Source organism: Vanessa tameamea, chromosome Z (assembly GCF_037043105.1).
Source record: "Vanessa tameamea isolate UH-Manoa-2023 chromosome Z, ilVanTame1 primary haplotype, whole genome shotgun sequence".
Classification (NCBI taxonomy): Eukaryota; Metazoa; Arthropoda; class Insecta; order Lepidoptera; family Nymphalidae; genus Vanessa; species Vanessa tameamea.
The window spans coordinates 8,770,259-8,785,844 of NC_087341.1; the positions used below are offsets into that span (position 1 = coordinate 8,770,259).

Genomic DNA, 15,586 nt, shown 5'->3' on the forward strand with positions numbered 1-15,586 from the left:
AATCTTCAACTGTCACTGAAACTTCATGTCCTTTTATTTATAACTAGCTGTGCCCGCGACTTCGTGAGCGTTTGGATTTAACAAAAAGGTTATTGTTGTAGCCTAAGTGACTCCTTATTACATTAGCTATCTGCCAGTAAAAGTCCCGTCAAAATCGGTCCAGCCGTACCAGAGATTAGCCGAAACAAACAGACATACATATAGACGGACAAAAATTAAAAAAAAAATGTTATTTTGGTATATGTACCATGTCTATATATGAATTTAGTAAAAAGCACTTATTTTTATATTACAAACAGACACTCCAATTTAATTATATGTATAGATTTTATTTCATATTCCGTGGTAAGGGACATTTTTATTTTGATTAAGTAGGTAAGTAATTAATACTTTAATTCATTGAATCAACTATCATTCTCAACGCGCACAACTTTATAAAAATACTATGTCCATACAGTATACACTTGTATCTGTAATTATACTCCTGTACATCAGTTCGGGAAGACAATTATGTAGGTAATTGATTATTATCAGTTTGTTTTACCTTATTAGGTTATATGAAACACAACTCACGTTAGCGCTCTAATTACCTACAATATTACATTTACTTAACGAAAATCGTAACCACAAATTAGGTATTCAAATGGACTTGTTCATCCATTATTGTATGTTTTCCAACAATTTATAGAATTGCATATTAACGCTTAATATTGAATAATGAGTGTGGCCAAAATATTTTCCGAATTCAACGTATTAATCGTCATGATCGGAATTTTTCAATAAGCCTTTATATTTGATTTATGAATGATTGATATGATGAATAATATTCATCATATCAAATTAATTTTATTTATTTAATAAGTGAATAATACCCGAATTCGCATATCATTACATAGTATAAAACAAAGTCGCTTACCGCTGTCTGTCCGTCCCTGTGTATGCTTAGATCTTTGAAATTACACAACGGATTTTGATGTGTTTTTTTTTAATAGAGTGATTCAAGAGGAAGGTTTATATGTATAATAAATAATATAGTAGAGAAACACTGATAATTTTAGAGGTTTCTGAATTGATGTCGTAAATAAACATTTTTTCCGCTTACAATGCAAATGCTGATTGAACCCTATGAGATAGATCAAAATAATGTACTACAGTATTGTACACCTTAAAAAGGTCTTCAAAAATGTTCGCGATGGTATATGTCTATCTCCTAGGGATAACCCACAATAACCATTATTTATCCTTTACTTTTCACGAGAAATAATGGCTTAAATTCGAGGCGATTTTAAGCAAAACAGCATTAATCCTTATCTAATTAAGTACCTTAAATACATTGTGCATTTAATATAGATCAATATGGCCCTTACAATATGTAATTTAAATAAATATTTTCGAAGATATTACAGATTTAAAATTCAGGGACATAGCAGTTTGTATTATCTAATGACAAAAAGCTGTGAACATAGTATACTTACTATGACATTCTGTTATTAATAATAATCATAATTATTAGTTATTAATATGATACAAATATAATTTTTAATATTATTTTTTGTTGATGTACATTACGATATATTTTTTATATGTTCAATGTGTCAAACTCTATTTTTAAGCCGCCGTACCTCTCTGTATCGTACGGTTCTAATGAACTGTAACGGATAAGCAGATGAACTTTCTATATATAACAAGGATGGCACAGAAACCTTCGAAAATTAACTTGCTAGTCGATACAATTTTATTTAGGAAGTCAGACTGGGATCCCAATAAATTGAATTTGTATTTTTAATGACAAGTCAACTCGTGCGTTTGCTTGTATGTATGCATAGGATACATTCTTCGTTCCATTAGTGACGCCTATTCTTATAATGAGGACTTTGACTCCCAAATCAAACGAATTTAGTACGTTATTACATTTCTATATAATTAAGAATTAAAAATATATCGTAAAATATTTTTTCTAGACATTATTAGCTCTAAATAATAAGATTATAAGACGTCTAAGGGCAGACAAAATGTGTATCCAATTTATGTTTATTAGAATAATAGATACAGATTGTGAAACAATCAATTTCAAATATTAGTATTGAGTTATCTTCAACTATTGAAACAAAGCTAACTTAAGACTCTCCTCGAAATCGTTTTTCATCTTCATTTTTTTATGATTTATATAGATTTGCTAATTTATATAACGTGCGTTCATAATTTCTTAAAATGCCTCATCTATCTCGTTTCAATTGTTCCTAAAAAAATGGATGCATTGTTGTCTCAATATATTTTTACAATTATGACGTAATGTGCCATAATTTCCTCCCCACATACAAATCAGATTTCCTAACGATGTTTTCCTGCATAAAGCACGACAAGTTATAAACACAGATTTAATACGTGAGAATTCAGTAGCGCTAGAACATCTGTGCTTAAATCCCTGTGTGGATATATCTTTAAACCCACTCAGGGTAAATGTAGACTGTTTCTAATCAGTGCCCTATATCGTCCGTTAATGTTATAACATTTTTATTTATACAATAAATATTTATGTAGAAATATAATAAAAGTACATTTGTGCCGCTCAATTGTAGTTTGGTTGGATTTATGTACTGATAGGGCAGTTATACTATATATTTTTCTGTTTGTATGGTAACCACCTTTAATAACACAAAAACCTAATCTCTTAGTTGTGGATGGCAGTATTGTGATGTTGAAAAGAGTGGTTTATTTACATTTGTTATAGTGCCAGTAGGTATTTATGATGATGACCACATATCATCGAGATACGCATTTGATCATCTGTCGTTCAAAATTTTAAAATAACGCAAACCTCAATTTTTATGTAATTATATTTGTCAGACAGTTCTTGTATTTTCAAAAATAGCTTAGGTGTGGATGGGCCGTGTAGATATTATTAAATTTTCCATACTATATTGAAAAGATAGGATAAATAAACATAAATAGCATTACTGATATCATGTACATATATATGTAACTGGCATTTGCCCGCGGCTTTGCTCGCGTCGAAGTTGAATATATTTACAAGATTAACTTAAAATATTACTTTAATTTAAGACCTCTTTGTTTACCACATTGGTGTATATTTCACTTCTTAGGGTAAAATATCCAGAAATGCTTAAATTGGTATCTTATTAAAAATGAGTAGATACGAGATCAGTATTCCAAAAATAAAGTTCATGTTTCTAACTTAAATATGACGGAATTCCATACAAAATTTCAACCCCTATAGGGGTAATCCCTTTAAAGGTAGAATTTCCAAAATCCCTTCCTTAGCTGGTGTCTACTCAATAAAACGACCTTACTCAGTCAGGACATGTTATTTTATAAGTATAGACAATATCAGCAATGCCAAGTATAGTTAAATCGTAAAATATACCAGTAAAGTTTTTACGATGAATTTTATGTTACTCGAAAATAAGTTCATTCAATGATAATATAAATGTGTAAAGTAATAAAAAGAAGAGGATAATAAAATTAATTTAAAATTTGATAAAATAGTTTTAGACACAGGTGACCGAAGCTCAGTCTACAGAGAGCGCTCCGAAATCTTTTGTGTGGAAGATATATTCTTTGCTGGGCCGTGTTTGTTACTTCGGGTACTTAATCTTTTGATCCCGGTTGTTATATCAAATAATACTTTCTATCTTATTCCTGTGCCAAAAAATTAATGCTTGGTAATTTAAAACGTGTTTATGATGTTTTCATATAAGGCAACGCGGAAAGATCCATACGCTGGGCTTACTTAAGATAGAAGATAAACTTTTTGTTCAACGCAATTCTTGTTGCACATGTAACATAAATTCGTCTAAAATGCATTCAAAACACAAATCAACAGCATTTTTCGTTTAATGTTACCATCTCTTTATATTAAATCATCGCAGCTCTTTTTTTTACTATCCTAACTAATATTATAAATGCTAAACCGAGTTTGTTTGTTACGATTTCACGTCTTAACTACTCGACTTATCATCGAAATTTTGCAAACATTGTCAAGCGTACAGAAATGGGTAACTAATGCCTGAATCCTCGATTTCCTCTCACGAAATCGAAGCCGCCGACGAAACCTTCTATGGAATTTATCGCCTACGAGTTTACTTCACTCGGATTGCACTTTAACGAACGGCTTTGAAAGTTTTATTGCGTATATCATCTAACACTATATATTATATATATATATATATATATACTCTTAATTGTAACTTATTCTACGATAAATCTGCTAAGAGATACGGGGCTTTTATTATTATTAATATTTTTAGAAAATAAAACGTTTAAATTAATTTGATGTTATAGAATTAGTTTCTCGGAAACAAATGTCAGGTTTATCAGTGACCATTAAAAAGAGCGCACGTTACGTTTTATGATTAACTATAAATCGTTTGATTAACGGAAAAATATACTTCGCGTTTATTAATAGTTTACCGAGCTGCACAGGTCAGATAGTTATTGCAGTTGCAATTTGAATAATAGTTTATTATCAGAACGTCGGTTTTCAATGAGATTTTTTTACGCCCTAATAATTTAAATAGAGTATTAAAACATGACAATGAATGCGGCTTAGGTATTTTAAAACTGGAATTTAAAAATGTATCTGAATTTCTTTGTAGATATGTTGGTGTATCGAGGGAATGTCAGCGTATATCCACTTGAATGATAGATTTGTAAAAGTCAGTGTACGTTAAACATTTAAAAAAATTCTCATATCTTTCTAAGGAAATTTTATGAACTACAAAAATCTTTAATTATCCGGATTGGATCCGGAACTTCGACGATAGAAAAATTCTGTAGCTTTAAAATTTGTTCCCTTAGGATCCAATGGTTCACTTCAAGTCGAATTTTCAGAAAAATTCAGTAGCAAAATGCGAATAACTCGATATAAAAATAAAGTTTAAAATTTCATTGATTTGATAAATTGAACGTAATATTGCCTAAGTAAGACAGTGTAAATTGTTTCTCAGGGCTGGCTGATTATCGGCTATGATGACAATAAAAAAAAAAATTATGTGGCTTATGTTTTACAGACATGTTACGAAATGGAGCGGTACCTCCGAGAGGAGCCCCGAGGGAAGCGCAGAGAGCCGGCGCAAGAAGAGGAATGGGCGAGGTCAGCCACATCTCCACCTCCAACACCGCCATCTCCACAGTCACCGAGAATCTTCACAGTCACAGCAGTGAAGAGTGAACCGCCTAGCGATTCCGATGAACCAAGAGGTACAATAATTAGTTTTTCATAAATATACAACACAAAGTTTTGAAATTTAATAATGATATTTCTTTTTATTTTTATTATTATTATTATAATTGATACTTGATTTATAAAATATAAATCTGCAGTTCCAAATTTGAAAGATACGGAATATTTTATTTTTAAATTACGCAGGATGGCAATGGAATACACATTTGTCTCGTTTGAAATATTACTGACACAATGTCAATGCTCTACCAACTTTGAGAAATAAGACGTTACGTCATAGCGAGCGTGTAATTACACTGGCTAACTGACTCAATTTGGAACAAAACAATAATAAGTATTGCTGTTTCCTTATGCTATATATAATATAATAAAATAATATTAGTATGATTATTTGGTTTTCAATTCACATTTTTGTAATATGAAGATGATTCTTTATTACAAATCGCAAAACTGTCGATGAGTCAAGCTTAAGTAATTAACCTAAGTTATAAACAAAAACGTATACAATGTTTCGTATCGTCGTGACTTAAACTGTGCTAATAATAAATACCGAAAAAACGAACAATTGCACTTGAATACATAAAGCAAAACTAGAGTTAAGAATACACAGACATAGGTACATAATTATAACAGTAACTATATCGAGGATATTTCAAAAAAAACATTCAATTTAACGTAAAAATAAAATAACAGAATGAATATTAAATTTATTTTTAAAAACAAAATCTCGCTTCGATGCTGTCGACAGTTGAAAAGTTCTAAAGCCAATCCTGGGTTCCGAATCAGGTCATGCTAACCATAAAATGCATTGTCATCGAAAATGAACTAACGTATAAAAATTCAACTTTCTAGTATAAATAAAAGTGTTCAAATTCTAATGGCAAGACTTGACCCATACAAATATTTCAAGTTAAATAATAGCTTATAGGGAAGGAAATATTTAATACAAAGAATCACTTAAAAGCGATCCCGAAAGTGTTAGCCTTATTATGATGTTATTTTTCTCGAGTTCATTTATAATACTAGAATTAGTTAAGTAAATTTAAACGAAGGTACTTTGTATACTTTAATTGAACAACAATGAAACTATTACATTTGGTCGAATGTTCGGTAAATAATCAAAAGCGCACGGTTATTCTTACTTTGGTCTAAATTTATTTTTATATATAAAGCATGATTGATATGCAATTTATTTTTATGAATAAAGCTATTTCAAATCGATGTCATTGTTTTCAGAGAACGCGACTAAACGGTAGTATGTATGTATGTCGATTATTTAAAAACGAATATTTTATAACCGATTCTATCGATTTATATGATTTATATATATTATATATAAAATGACTAGTTTCTAGTATTCCTATGTACGTCTCATTCTAAAATATTTCTCAATAAATTGGCTATCTGTTTTTTTTAATATTTAGTTTTGTAATTACTATGTACCTATATATATATATATATATTTATATATACGGTACTATATTTAAAATAAATAATTAGAAGATCTATTCCCATCCAACAAATACAATTACATAATACAAAGAAAATATAAAATAAGAGACGTCAGGATGCAAATAATTTGACGTCACTGGTCGATAATAATTAATTAATCCGGTGTTGTACTTGTATAGTAAATAGAATAATAATTATCTTTTGTTACAAATGAAATCCCCTAAAGCCGTTTTCTCCCCCCCTACTTCTCTCCGCCGTGTCTGTTGCTATGTATCTATAATCTTCTTAGTTCCTAAGCTACAGAGTTGATTATCTGTCCTCATCGACAGAGTGCTCGAAGCATGAGTAAGGTATTAATTAATATTTATAGATTAAGTAATAAAACAATACAATAATATAATAAACGTGAATGAGATGCGTATATGAATTTTTCGCAATTCCGTCTTTCTCTAACAATCATAGCACAAGTACTACTGTTCACTTTTTTTTATAACTAAGATGATTTAATTATAATTATCCTATAATGTAAACGCCACGCTTATAATAAAATTGTATGATGATGACCAGATGAGCCGCCGAGTCCGGCGCCTGTTCGACGTCATGTGCCACGTCATCATCCGCACCCACACGCCACCGATCCCAGGCGTCGCGTGCACAGATGCGAATTCCCAGCCTGTGATAAGGTTTACACCAAGAGTTCGCATCTCAAAGCGCACAAACGAACACACACAGGTATGTAAACCCTCATTAACTCAAAGACAATTAAGATAAGAGTTTTTATTTAATTCAAATAATTTTTAATTAAGTCGTTTTTGTTTTCTATCTTATATAAAATCACTTAAACTTTATTGAATGGATTGATGTGTTCTTGATGCAACGATTGAAAGGTGTTTACGTCGACAAATTTTATTTTTTATATTTCGAGTCTCCTAGAACCTCTATGGTCGTACTACGATTTTCTACATTTATGGCATCTTTGTGATATTTTCTTCGAGTACTGGTAAAGAACGATCTACAGACATCGTCGCCTGTCTCCTATTTTGTCCCTCTTAATTTTCAAATCGAAGCAATTCGGAAATCGTAAATAAAAATGAGTATAATGTTGCCCGTGTAACCCCGAACATTATTTTGGAGAAATATCCTTTCTTGTTACTTGTACGTTATAAACTTTTTAGTAAACAATTATTATTCTGATTTTCGTTGAGTAATCAAGGCCATCAGTTCGATAGCAGGTTTCACGAATTTATCCTTGTTTTGGAAACTAACGAGTTCCTGATTCAACTGACATACTGTTTTTGACGTTTGGACACATTTGCCCTCAGTGGTTTAAAATTATGTATAATGTTGATCGTAACCTTCTAAAAACGATCTAATAATCGTGTCATGTGTCAATCAATCGTGATCAGATGCCCGACAAAAAAACGTATTGGCGAATATTATATTATATTCTCTGAATTATTTACTCTAAATGTGATTTCTCCTATCTTTGGAAACGCCTAGCGCATGCTATTTCACCAGTCGGCAGCGTATAGAAGAAATCCTACATTTTGTGATTAGTGTTTATATCGGGCGCTTTTATGACCTCTTTTAAACTCTTCACCCAGTTTTAGCGTTGCATAACATTGACAAGATGATAGCCCTCAGTGATTCGCATTAATTGAATAGTTTAAGTATCTACTTATATAGAAAAATAATAATTAAAAACTTGTCAAGTTTGTCGATTATAGTCGAACAATCATAAATCTGGCAAACTGCCTCTTTTAAGCTGATTAAAAAGTATAAACCATCAAATTATATGATTTGTTTTCTTTAATTTCAGGAGAGAAGCCATACAAATGTTCTTGGGAAGGGTGTGAATGGCGGTTCGCGCGGTCCGACGAGCTGACTAGACATTACCGTAAACACACAGGAGCGAAACCATTCCGCTGCCGCCACTGCGAGCGCTGCTTTTCACGCTCCGATCATTTAGCGCTTCATGCAAAACGTCATGCGTAGCCCGAGAATCAAACACCCACTCCCAGGAAAAGAGGCAGTAATCGGAACAAACGAGCTGAAAAACTGCCTAAAGATGGGAATGTACACTAGAATGTGATCGTGTACACACAGGTGCGCGCCTCTTATTTAAATATGTGTGATTCCGTTTGTAGATTTTGTGCGTTGTGATCTTACGGAATTGAACGTTAAGATTGCGCGTGGCGTTCGTTTCCGCTTTGTGTCGTTATGTTTGTTGCGAGGCGCGCGCTTGGGGAGTGGGTGTTCGCAAAGCGTTGCAAGCCAAAGAAAATGTCGCTACGGATGTAGCCGAGTCAACACTCATTGCACCTAATGCTTTAACGTTATTTTTATTTCATTATTTTAATCGACGATAAATTTTTAAAATATCTTTAATGTTTCGGCCTCTATCGTTGCGGTTCTTTGTTGCAATAAGAGAACGATTTATATTTGCCGTTGTTTATTATGTAAAAGATTTTTTCTAAGCTTTGTGTACAGAGAGGTTTTTTTATGTCGGCCGGTCGCAAAGCGGCTGCTTGTCGATAGTTGTGCCATCGTTCGCGGAGCGAGCGGGCGCGGCGTCCGTGCGCACGCGGCGCTCCCGCGCGTCTTTCCGTCAACCTGCATTTGATCACATGTGACATAATTATTATTTATTGATTCGCGGGATGTTCGGCAGATATTCCCACCGACGCCTAGCACAACCTTTTGTTAGTTGTAAGCTTAGTAGGATGTGCGTCGCGCGTTACCTGATGTTACGTCAATTTCTTGAGACACTTACTGTGGACAATGTTATGCAACTAATCAAATGCAACGATTGTTAATGAAGCGATCAACAGTTAAAATTGACATAACATCGCTGTTGTTTTAGTTGAACCCGATTGTGCTGATTTATTATGTCCAAAGGCGATTGTTTCTAGAAATTGACTTATTTTAATTTTATATGATGTTTATTTTTAAGATGTTCATACATTGCGATATATTTACTTTAAGCTTTCTCCTTTACTCTCTCATTCCGTTCGTTTAAGCTATTTTGTGCTGCGTCTTCGCATCGTCGGTGCCACGAGGAAACGTTCTCTGCGTAAATGTTTTATAAAATCTCCGACGAAACGCAGTACTAGTTATAAAATGTTTTAAAATATTATTTTCAGAAGTTTCGCTAAGTGTGTAGAGGTGTCATTGATGTTTGAAATAAACAAGTTGATTCTAAAACACAGTCGTGATGTAAATTATTTGTTTTTAGTGATGTAAGTTATTTGTCGGCTGCGTGGTAATCCCGGTCAAGTTCTTGATACTTTGAATGTTGTGTGTTGACTCGAAGTTTTCATTTTATCAGTCGATAATCACTGACGTTATTGACACTTCATTACCCGCTTCTGATTCGTTTGATTGGTTGAAGCGTTCAAATTATATAATTTAGACGATCGTTAAATTTTTTGAGAATTTTCGAAATTTTTAATATTAAGCGATTATTGTATGAGCTTACATAATTTTGACGTTAAGATTTCGGATCTCTTAAGTTATTACATATCATTTAAAAGCTATGAAAATTAAATTTAAAATAAAAAAATATTAAAATTAATGCTTTTGTCGTTAGTAAATTATTTGTTATTATAAGACTTTCGTTGTGATTCGTAAGTAAATCATTTTGGTTAGTAAATTCTAAAAAAAAGTTTTTGTTGCAAATACACATATATATATATAAATTCGTTAGACAATCGTGTAATACCGGCAGTTTGTTTTTAAATGATTATTTATAATATACCGTATATATTATTGCAATTGTAGATGATAAATACCATTAATATAAAGAAAATACGAGGTATCGAAAGCTTATAAAACCTTATTGCTGTCATGAATAAATATGTAATGACGAGGCGATCATGAAATCGTGGTTAGTAAAGATATTATTAAATGAAATTCGATAAAACAAGTGAAGTTTCACTTCGTATTGGTTAACTAAGAAATTTGAGATTAGTAACACAGGCATGTATTCGGTGCATCAAACGCCATCTATCGGCGGGTAGCGAAATCATTCCGTACAGTTAGTACTGAAGCGCTTATTAACATGAAAAATGATATAATTCTATAACATAAACTTACAGAATAATAATTTCACAAAAATGTATTATAAGCAATAACAAAACCAAAGGTTGCATTAAAAACAAAATAAAACGATGCAATTTTGATCGCAAAAACTTTTTCAAAACTGAAAATTACAGGAATATTTTCGTTTTATTGCTTATTACTTATATATAATTGGTCAGATATATAAAAATAACATTTTTATATATTTACTACAGCGTAAAATGTAATCGTTTTGTTCGTGCAAAAATATTGCCAGAAGAAATACTTTTCTTCAAGTTTTTTCAACATTTCATTTTGAATAAAAAAAAAAAACAAACAAACAAATAATCTTTAAATCTATTGAATTATTAAAACTATTATGTTAGTAATTTATTAAATAAAGTCAAATAAATCATCAACTACCATTACGTTTAGACTAAGTACTTAGACATTCGAAATATTTTTGTCAGAATTAATTATGACCATTTCTCTAGCTCTTAATTACCGACTTTTGGAGATGAAGTATATAATTTTTTTTAAATATAACGATCACCGCATTATAATAACGTAAAATAAATATAATCGGGCTGTGGTAATTTATCTAGAACATCATGATAGTATTATAAAAAATATATATATTTAATTTCGATAATTTTCTTTTCCACCGGGCATCCTTTTTGGGATGCGCTTAAGTAATTTGTAAAACTGTAAGTACAACGACTGCAGAAAACTACTGCCATAATTATAATATCCGATAAGTAACCATTTGTGAGCAGGTTAAATTGTAACTTTTGTAACATTCGCTAACTCGTTATTTGTGTACTGAAACTGGTTCTACGAGGAAAAAATCCCGGGGGCCAATCATGTAGTCTTCCCGAATTGAGATATGTGATTTTTTTTACATCGGCGCGATCTCAGGGATTGTGTATATTATAGAACAATTTTCGATTGAATGTTTTACACATTGTAACGGAAAACTGCTCTATTTCAACTAGCTGCCAAAAGCACAATTTAGAAGAATTTATACGATATAAAATATTACGATAAATTAGCTTCTTTAAAATAATAATATTAACTGAGAGCTATTGTCGTCTAATTAAAAAACAGCAAGGTATAGCAATATAATATTTGCAAGAAGCAATCGACGTAGAAAAGGCTGTAGGAAATTAATCGCGTATATTTCAAACGTGTAGCCTGAATTTCTAACGTTTACTCACTTTCCGAACATTGTTTTACTATGATATTCAAATACTATCACAACACGTGCAACTAGGCTTGTAATGAGTGCGATTATGGCAACATTAAACATAAAATCGTATGAATGTTGCCAAAATTAAAAACTTCACGACACATTGTCTACGAAAAATATTTGAATATTCTCTTACCAACCTCTCATTATCTTTAAAATTCATATTAAGCTGTATTATACATAAATGTAAAAACTAAATCGATTTCAGAAATGGTAAATTATTGTAGAGTATCGCGAATCGAATTTAAAAAGGATATTACATTGTAATATCTCCTTAGCGCTTTAAGTTACTATCAAATTTATTTTATGCTAACATTTTCTTTCTAAATAAATCATAGTCTTTTTGGATATTTTTAATATTATAATATATTAAACTAAAAATCAATGTGTGGATGTTTTAAATAAAACTATAAAATAATAATTTTATTATAAGAAATATATTAAAAAATGTGATTCATAAGTTTATTCAATCCTAGTGACATACCTATTATAATGTAACGTGTCATAGTATTGTGTATCTGAATGTTTGTGGTAAAGTTATACCTGGTAATGATAGTGCTATATGGCAAGTTCTAGATGTGATTAGATATAAAATATTTATTAATTAATACTATGCACTATGGCTGGATATTGCATATGTTTAGATGTGTAGAAAAATATATATTACGTATTGAAATGTGGACTTTATGTGGTTCAAGTACCACCAACTAAAGTAAATATACAACTAATTATAGCAAATTTTTAAATGAAAAGTTGCGGCTGTGTATTACTGAATCAACCTGTAGTTAGGTCTTTCGTAATAATCAAAGTATCAACCTACTGATAAATAGAAGCACGTTATTAATATTATTATTTTTTTAAACCAAACAGACACAGGTAGATTACTTGTGATCCGCCTTTTGGAGAAATATATCTTCCAATAGTTTATTTCCAAACCATTTTTTGGTTACTTAGATAAAAATTTAGTTTCTTTCAGATAAATATGTATTTTTCTATAAGCATACTGTCTATTGATGTCTATTTATAATTCTTTCAAATAAATGTAATGTTCGTGTTAGGACTGTCATTACAATTCAGTTGATTTGAAACAGCCAATCACGAAAAGCCTAGCGACCTATAACCGTTGACAGTCGATTTGTTTATTGGCTGTTGCTCATCAAACTTCTGCTGTCTATTGTATTAATATAAGGTTAGGAATATTACCACAGAACATAAGTTTGCATAGTAATGGTACATAAAACAGATCTTTACTAATTGTATTTTATTCCAAAGACAAATATGAATACGTCATTATTGAGGTATTATTAGATATAATCATATTTTCATTGTTTTTGGTAAATATACATAATGTAAACTGTTAAGACGATAAATTAAGATGTGTGTGGATTCGAATGTTAAATCTATTCCGTAAATGTGTTAGTAAATTTAAATATTTCTCAATATCAATACTTATCAATAATAATATTACTATAACAAATAAGCTATTCTTAAATGTTGTCAGACAACTGTTGACTATATGTGTTAAGTGTACCCGAAAATAAATCCTTTATACTCGTCTCACTTAGCCTGTGCATGCATAGAACGTTCGTTGCATATTTAAATCCATAAATTTATATAATCTGGTGTTTAGCTAATAAAATTAATAGTTTTTAAATATATAGTCAGTGTGTTATTCTATTTTTACGCGTAATCATTTCTCATGCGTTATTTTCAACTTTAATGTATGGATTTCATCTTAAGAATTTCACTAGCGATTTTTCTGGGTAATTTCTTTACCGTTACATTCCAGTGCTTCTTAAATCGGTAGGTTTATGCTAAAATTTGTTTAAATGAAGAAAATCAACTATTAAAATTGCTACAGGTTTTTAGACAATGTATTAAATCGACAGAACTGTCAATGATATTTCACGAGAAAAAGATCTTAAAATTATTGTTAGATGTTTTCTAGAGATAGCATTCGTAAGTTTAGGTATTGATATGCATTTTGAATGTTTTTTAAGCTTTCCTAATACTCTGTTCAGTATTAATAGAAAAAACAATTACAATCATTACTTTTGTGTACATTTAAAAAAATAATTGGAGTTTATTGTTACTTGCATTTAGATTTCGAAATTTTATTATTAAAAATTATGATAGATATATATATATGTAAAGTTGATGGTTTTGTCTGTTTAAAACTGTCTTCGTGACCAGCTGGAGCTAAATATTTAAAATCCAGTGCGAATAATTTCTAGTTAACGTCAACTGCTTGTGCAGTGTAAATTTATTTAAATATGGCCGTGAAATCATCACAATTAACATAATATATAATATTTATTTTTGTTTTAAAGGTCGCTGTAATGTGCAATACATTTCAAATATGCGTTGCGAAAATTATGTGAAATTATGTTTTAGGAGATGTTCTATTAATATTACCAGTTTTCTGTAAGAAATCAACTAAGCTTTACAGTAATAAAATACCTCAATGAAATGTTGATTTTAAGCAGACAAACTGTTAATACGCATCGAACGGCCAATGTTGGTATTTCTTGTAGTTTTTAACAGCAGGCTTTCATTACTCATTAGCCGTGCTCATGTACATACCTAAATACATTTAATATAGTTATGACTAATCATATACCTATTTACAACTATAAAATAATAATACATAATTATAATGTGGGTATTATTATTTACGGTTCTTTTTCTGATATGAGTTTACTGAATGTGTACTGTGACCCCGTCGCGGGGAGACGAGTTATGTAGTATATTGCATTTTATATTAATAAATTTTCTTATATGTGGTTGTGGATGTTTCTTTTCTTAGTATAACAGCTTATACGTTAAAGCACATCTAGTTGAATTTTAGTGATTCCATTATAACAATCATTTAATTCAAACATTGAAAGCGAAATAAATCAATAAAGCTTAATATAGTCACAACATCAATGAGATTCATGGTAATCTCTGTTACCTTAAATGTGAGAAGTAGAAAAATAAACCGCTTCACTAATGACCACTTCACGATAGTTCGTTTCAGTCCCACGAGTAATATATATCAACGATGGGATTCATTCACTTCGTTGTGGCGACTAAACAGACGCTAGCCCGGCATACCTCATCGATCCACACAGGGTTTGCATTTGTTTATACCAACTATAAATAATGCAGTCAATCAAGACCTGCAGTTTTATTATCTGTTTCAAAATCTAAGGTTTGATAACAACTGCAATGGAGGTTATAATGACATTGACATACTCGAAGATAAAGTGAAATTCGAACAATGTATATATCTTACGAGTAGAATGATAATTTGCTAGTGTTTTGTTTGATAATTTTCTTTTTGATTTTAAATTCGAACTAACCATACAAAGGCTTCGCCGCCTATATCGCGGAGGTATTTGTTTACACGTCAAGTTACAAGGGTTACGTCAAGTTGTAAGCTTAATTTTGTCTATGGAGTCTGTTTAGGGTTGCGTGACATGGTGTGACATCGAATTCGATGACTATATAATTATATGATAATATATGGATCCAGGTGTTTCGGGATTGCTTAGTGAAATATAATTTTCACATAACGAAGTTGATAATGGTTTGTTTTGTACGATACATTTTGTAGAGAATTTCATCTCTTCAAATATTAT

General features: G+C 30.9%; 1 protein-coding gene across 2 annotated transcripts in view; it reads left to right on the top strand.

The window, feature by feature from the left end:
- LOC113404021 (Krueppel-like factor luna) overlaps positions 1-14,746 on the top strand; it is a 75,026-nt gene extending 60,280 nt beyond the window's left edge. For both annotated transcript variants that reach the window (XM_026644749.2, XM_026644750.2), the window contains exons 2-4: positions 5,031-5,220; positions 7,223-7,387; positions 8,475-14,746. In XM_026644749.2, the coding sequence (XP_026500534.1) occupies positions 5,031-5,220; positions 7,223-7,387; positions 8,475-8,650 (531 nt within the window). In that variant the 3' untranslated portion in view covers positions 8,651-14,746. The remainder of the gene's footprint in view (positions 1-5,030; positions 5,221-7,222; positions 7,388-8,474) is intronic.
- Positions 14,747-15,586: the final 840 nt, after the last annotated feature.